Source organism: Hypanus sabinus, chromosome 19, assembly GCF_030144855.1.
Source record: "Hypanus sabinus isolate sHypSab1 chromosome 19, sHypSab1.hap1, whole genome shotgun sequence".
In the NCBI taxonomy this organism is placed as follows: domain Eukaryota; kingdom Metazoa; phylum Chordata; class Chondrichthyes; order Myliobatiformes; family Dasyatidae; genus Hypanus; species Hypanus sabinus.
Window position 1 is genome coordinate 52,561,277 of NC_082724.1, and position 7,286 is coordinate 52,568,562.

General features: G+C 42.6%; 1 protein-coding gene across 1 annotated transcript in view; it reads left to right on the forward strand.

The window, feature by feature from the left end:
• The window catches only part of LOC132377923 (protein SSUH2 homolog), a 55,460-nt gene that overhangs the window by 21,707 nt on the left and 26,467 nt on the right, over positions 1-7,286 (forward strand). The window contains exons 3-4 of the mRNA XM_059944410.1: positions 1,199-1,294; positions 4,605-4,683. Coding sequence (XP_059800393.1) covers positions 1,199-1,294; positions 4,605-4,683 — 175 coding nt within the window. The remainder of the gene's footprint in view (positions 1-1,198; positions 1,295-4,604; positions 4,684-7,286) is intronic.

Sequence of the window (7,286 nt, forward strand, 5' to 3'; positions counted from 1 at the left end):
CTGGAAGAGACCAGAAGCAGAGGGTATAGGCCAGGGGTCGGCAACCCGCTGCTCCGGAGCCGCATGCGGCTCTTTCATCTCTGTGCTGCTGCTCCCTGTGGCTTTGGAAAATAAATGATGAGTATTTAATTAAAGGTTGCCGACCCCTGTTATAGTCCCAGAACATTTAAGCCAATTTAAGACTGAGATGAAAATTTATTTTCTTTCCAAGGGTTGCAAATCTTAGGAAGTTCTTAGGGCAGAGTCCTGGGGTATATTTAATGCTGAGAGAGATAGATTTCTATTCAGACAATGGTACCCAAGGAAATGAAGAAAGGGCAGGCAAGTGGGATTGGAATAAAAAGTCAACCTGGATTCCACTAAAGGACACAACAGGCTTAAGGGAGTGAATTGTCTTCACTTGTTCCTACTTTTCTCTTTAGTTAGTAAGATTGGACTATGCACACATGTGGTGAAATGCATCATTTGCATTAATAACCAAGGATATGCTGGGGACAGTCCTGTGTGTGTTACCACACATCCCAGTCCCAATGCTATAGAAAAAAATCTGCAAAAAACAAGACAGTGCAAAGCAAAAAAAAACAATTAACGACAAGTCCAGATTGAATAAAGCAAGCTCAAAGTAAATTTATTATCCAAGTATGTATAGATCACCATATACTACCTTGAGGCAGGCATTCACAGTAAAACAAAGAAGTACAATAGAATCAATGGGAAAATGCTCTGAAAAACAAACAAGGTTCGAATGAAGACTGTGCAACCAGCTAATTAATTAATACAAAGAATAGTGTTTAGGGTCCATGGGTTGTGTTCAGAGTTGCGAGTGAAGTTATCCATTCTGCTTCAGGATCATGATGGTTGAAGGGTGATAATTGTTCCCGAGTCTAATGGTGTGGGTCCTAAGACTCTTGTACCTCTTGGTTGATGGTAGTAGTGAGAAGAGAGTACGGCCTGGATGGTGGGAGTCTGTTATGATGGGTACAACTTTCCTATGACAGTGCTCCTTGTTGATGTGCTCGCTCATGGGGAGGACTTCATCCACGATGGACTGGGCTGAATCCACCACTTTTTGGGATTCTTCCATTCTTCGTTCTGAGAGGAGTATAAATATAGATATAAGGGCAAATTAGCCATAAAGACTGTTTTAATGGCTCGTCCCATCCATTCAACAGAAGCGTGTGTCACACTGTCTTTGCAGCTTACCTTGGAACTCCCCAGGCCAAGGAATTTCCGTCCGCACCACCAGCTCACCTGCTGGATGATGTCACTGGATACGAGGGGACCATAGGCGGTGGTAAGTACTGGGTTTTGGTTCACTGAGTTTATTGGTCAGAGCAGGATGTAGCAGCTGCTACACCACACGAAACATGAGCCATTACATTGAGTTTTCATGACTTCACTTGAGCACAGCTTGATTGCAGTTCCACATTTGCGGCTTTGTCATTCCTGCCACCTTGTACTAATGCCAGGGTAAGAGTCAAATGGGACCAGCTGCAAAACGGTCATGTGACTGGCTGCTGCACTGCTCGTTTGCATTGAAAAGGGGGAAGTGCACTCACACTGAAGGCAAAGTTACCAACAAGTCAAACTTGCATTTTCTTTTGTAAACAATTAGTTAAGACAGTGGGAACAGTGCATTTTGGCCCCATTATGTGGCTGCCCCAATTAGCTGGTTTCATTGAGATCGTTTATAAAAGACAAACTACCATTTAACTGAGTAATAAATTCTGTATTTAAATTAAAAACAGAACAAATTAGAACACCACCAATATTAGTGTGTACTATAAAACTGTGTATTAGTTCCTAACAGTTATCGACCGAGGAATTTTTACCTTGTACACTGCGGTGTTCGTTTGATTGAACAAAATCAACACAGACACCTACTGCCGATAATGGACCACCTTCATTGCCTTTCTATATGAACTAGTGCCAAAATTCACTGATTTGTAAATTTGCATTGGTTCACTCAAATGGATAACGTTACACAAGCATACTTACAGAACTGATGTTAGCTAAAAACTGTTCGCTCTTAGCACAGTATGGTGTCTAACAGCCACACAAGTGTATGTAACTGAGGCTAGCTAGAAACTGCTGCATCCTACAAATCTTCATTTTCATTGTAACATTCAACATGATTGTCAATACTTTCAAATTCTTCATAGTTCCTAAGTTGCTAAAGTAGAGAAATCATTTAATTTTCAGTCCTGGCAGTTCCTCACATCTCCAAGCCTGATGCTTGAAACCACAGTCATTAAAACAGTTCTGAATTTTATTACTGCTTATTTCTATCAGTGACAAAAATCATTGCATTTTGAAAACAAACAAATGCAACTAACACTATTTAAAAACTGTTCACTCCTAGCATGGTGTAGTGTCATCGCCACACAAGTACACATGACTGACACTAGTTAGAGACTGCTTGGCAACAGTCTCTTGTCCCAGTTAAATGGCACAGTGTCCCTAATAAATGAAAGAAATCCTGGCTAATGTCTCGATTAGTTTTTTTTCTTTACGAGTTGTCACAAGTAAATGGTTGCCGTGATTAACTGGTGGCCTAATTAACCTGAATCCACTGTATTTGCAAAATTACTGTGCACTTCTCTTTAATGTACATAGAGAGTGTAGCATCAAAATGCAGAAATGCTTCCTATCTGTTACCAGGCCCTTTTCTGAAAAATGGACTCTATACTCCACGCTAGAGGTCTTTTCTAAGTGCTATTCCTCAAATGACTCTGGAAAATGTTACCAGGCCATTAACTAGTACCTCTAAATCCTGTTCTTTTCAGATCTAATAATTCAAACAGATTAGTAAAGCCCCTTCCACTCCCTGTAATCCCACGCTCTCACTCATCCCTTGGCTCACCCATAGAACCAGGAAGTGTAGTATCCACTTCTAGGCCTCCAACTGAGATAAGCAGTGAATGCCAGTCCATCTGGGAGGCAGGGATCCTCCCTGCTGACGGTGGATCAAAGATCAACTTTAACTGCCATGTTTGGAATTTGCTGTAGTTAGCACGATATGCAACCAAAAAGCAGTCCACTGTTATAAAGATATGGAGTAAAATGTGCACATATATAAAGTTGCTAGTTTGTGAACCCTATGCAGTGACCTGGTTTTCTGCATTAATTACTCATAAAATGTGATCTGATCTTCATCCAAGTCACAATAATAGACAAACACAATCTGCCTAAACTAATAACACACAAACAATACCAGAGTGTATTTACAGTGTAAACAGCAATATAAAAATAGTTAATGGTTTAAAAAGTGTTTACAGTGCAGTGACAGAGATAATAGATAGAGGGGGTTGTGGGTGTTAATCATAATGGTTGATCAGACCAACTGACTGCTGGAGGAAACATTCAAGACAGTGTGGAGTTTTTGTTTTAATAGCCCTATAGCATTTTCCAGAAGGTGGTTTTGGAAAAAGTCAGTTACAAGGTGGGTAATAATCACAATGATATTTTTTCTTCCTTCCTTCTTTGTCCTGGACATATACAAGCCTTGCAGTGGTGGTAAACTGCACCAATAATCTTTTCTGCTGTCCTGACAGTTTGTTGTCATTTTTGTATATTGTGAGAGGATGCTGCATCAAACCAAAATGTAATGGCTGATGTGTTAGCAGTAATGACTAATGGTGTAAGATGATGCTACTGAAGTTCGGCAATAGCTTACAGGTAATTCAAAAGGCAAGATATATGACTAAAATCATTATTAATAACGCTTTTTTGGAGGGAAATTGTGGTGAAATATCACTGCAAACAATGAAGAAGCGAACAGATGAAGCTGGCTGGAGGGTTGAGTCATGCTGGTGTGAGGCAAAGTCAGAACATCGCATGTTCGCGATGGTGTCAAAGTCGGAGCAAGCAATTCAGAGAGGAGTCAAGGTGGAGGAGTTTTGGTGCCCGTCCACCTAAACCAGGAGCGAGGATGGATCAATCGAAACACCAAACCGATTTTGAAAGGTTGAGAATGACTTCAGACTGACCAGCAAGGTCTAAGCCCAGAGCATATTGCTGCGGTGGGACCTGGGCCCCAGTGTGTAGCATGATCCAGAGTTTAGATGATTTAAATGCTGACCCAGATAGACTAGAAATGCAGGGTGTCAGGACCGGGTCGGACCAACTCTGCTCACTCTTTCGTGATAATTCTCTCCTCTGTCTACTGCGCTGAGGGTGTGAGACTGCTCCGACTGCTATGTGCTTCATCTCTGCGAGTTTCGTGGCAATTTGCCCTGCCATGTGACAAACTGAGATCGATGCTTTGGGCCTAGTCCGGCTGCTCTGGGATTTGGGTTTAAGGACTCAATTTGGTTCAGAATGCTGGTGCTTGCTTTTATTGTGTTTTATTTTTTCCTATTTCTTTGGGCATTGGTCTTTTTTTTAATGGGGTTCTATCAGGTTTCTTGCTCTGTGGGTGTATGTAAGCTGATGAACCTCAAAGTTGTGTAATCTATACATCCTTTGATAAATGTACTTTGAACCCTTTGTATTAATGCGTCGGCACTCGTTGTTCCACCCTGTTGGGGCCAAGGAAGTGTGAGCTTCAAGGTGAAGTCAGAACCTTCCAGTCAAAAATCTAAAAATTTGCTTGTGTTTCACAGAGGAACACTTTGTTCCACCACCACTTCCCGCGGCAGAAGGAACAGAGAGACTGGAGCCTCATCCGCAGAGGGCCTGGAGGTGAGATCCTACATCTGGAAGCTGACTCCCTATCCTGCAACAAGTCCATTAAGTCCTGATTGAGCCCAGCTGTCCTGCTCGAGTTCTAGAAGTTGGAAGCAAGACTTGGGATAGCGGAAAACAAAACAAAAGAGTCCAGTGAGAAACCTGTGTCTTGTGAAATGGACCCGTCAGCAAATTGAAAGCCATAACCAATTCAAAGGGGCTGTTTGCACCACAGAAAAGGGAACCTTTGAACAAAAACAGGGGAAATAGGGTCAGTCACAGAGCTGCCATTTGCCAGCCTCTGTCATGTGATCAGATGATACTGGTTTGTGTTCCGCTGTCTCCATCTGTTCTCTGTGCCCGTGTCACCAAAGGCACAGGTCAGAGAGGTATGAAAGAGGCCTGTGACAACAGGGCACCTTCCACAATCCCGAATGCTAACACAGCCACTGCAGCTTCTGTTTTGTGCACATCAAAACTGACTCCAGTTTGTGCACACCAAGATCTCACATGTAGAAAACGCCCAAATTATCTGTATGAAGACACAAAAACAGAAAAGGTCGGAACTATTTCACAAGTCAGGCAGCAGATATAAAGAGTGAAATAGAGGTAACGGGAAGGTTGAAGGCTTTTTTTATTTCCTTTTTTATTGGTACCAACGACATAGGTAGGAAAAAAGAGGAGGTCCTGAAAACAGACTGTAGGGGTTTAGGAAGGAAGTTGAGTAGCAGGACCACAAAGGTAGTAATCTCAGGATTATGGCCTGTGCCACATGACAGTGAGTACAGGAGGATAAATGTGTGGCTGTGGGATTGGAGCAAGGGGCAAGAGATTCAGATTTCTGGATCACTGGGACCTCTTTTGGGGCAGGTGTGACCTGTACAAAAAGGACAGGTTGCACTTGAATCACAGGGGGATCGATATCCTGGTGGGGAGATTTTCTAAGGGTATTGGTGAGAGTTTAGAATTGCTGGAGGGTGGGAACTGAACTGATGTGACAGAGGAAAGGGAGGTTGGCTTACAAGTAGAGAAAGCTTGGAGACAGTGCAATAGTGCGAAAGGGAGGATAGGCAGGTGATAGAGAAGGTACACACTCAGACTGATGGTTTGAGATGTGTCTATTTTAATGCAAGAAGTAATCTGAACAAAGCGAATGAGCTCAGAGCATGGATAAGCACTTGGAGCTATGATGTTGTGGCCATTTCAAAGACTTGGATGGGGAGCAGGGGAAAGAGTGGCTACTTCAAGTGCCGGGTTTTAGATGTTTCAGAAAGGACAGGGAGGGAGGCAAAAGAAGTGGGGGTGTGGCACTGTTGATCAGGAATAGTGTCACGGCTACAGAAAAGGAGGAAGTCATGGAGGGATTGTCTACAGAGTCTCTGGGTGGAAGTTAGGAATAGGAAGGGGTCAATAACTCCACTGGGTGTTTTTTTATTGACCACCCAATAGTAACAGGGAGGAGCAGATACGGAGACAGATTCTGCAAAGGTGTAATAATAACAGGGTTGTTGGGGTTGGAGATTTTATTTTCCCAAATATTGATTGGCATCTCCATAGAATGAAGGGTTTAGGTGGGGAGGAGTTTGTTAGGTGTGTTCATGAAGGTTTCTTGACACAATATGTAGATAAGACTACAAGAGGAGAGGCTGTACTTGATATGGTATTGGGAAATGAACCTGGTCAAGTATCAGGTCTCTCAGTAGGAGAGCGTTTTGGAGATAGTGACCATAATTCTATCTCCTTTACCATAGCATTGGAGAGGTATAGGAACAGACAAGTTAGGGATACGTTTAATTGGAGTAAGGGGAAATATGAGGCTATCAGGCAGAAACTTGGAATTCTCTGGGAAACGTACGGAAGAAATGTGGCAAATGTTCAGGGGATATTTGCGTGGGTTTCTGCATAGGTACGTTCCAATGAGATGGAAAGGATGGTAGGGTACTGGAACCATGGTGTACAAAGGCTATTGTAAATCTAGTCAAGAAGAAAAGGAGAGCTTATGAAAGGTTGAAAGAACTAGGTAATGATGAAGATCTAGAAGATTATAAGGCTAGCAGGAAGGAGCTTAAGAATGAAATTAGGAGAGCCAGAAGGGGCCTTGAGAAGGCCTTGGCGGCCAGGATTAAGGAAAACCCCAAGGCATTCTACAAGTGTGTGAAGAGCAAGAGGATAAGACGTGAAAGTGTGACAGTGGAAAGTGTTTATGGAATCAGAGGAAATAGCAGAGGTACTTAATGAATACTTCAGTTGTAGGGAATTGTAGGGATGACTTGCAGCGGACTGAGAAGCTTGAGCTTGTAGATATTAAGAAAGAGGATATGCTGGAGCTTTTGGAAAGCATCAAGTTGGATAAGTCACCGGGACTGGATGAGATGTACACTAGTCTATGTGGGAGGCGAAGAAGGAGATTGCTGAGCCTCTGGTCATGATATTTGCATCATCAATGAGGACGGAAGATGATCCGGAGGATTGGAGGGTTGCGGATGTTGTTTAATTATTCAAGAAAGTGAGTAGAGATAGCCCAGGAAATTATTAGTGAGCCTTACTTCAGTGGTTGTAAGTTGATGGAGAAGATCCTGGGAGGCAGGATTTATGAACATTTGGAAAGACATAATTTG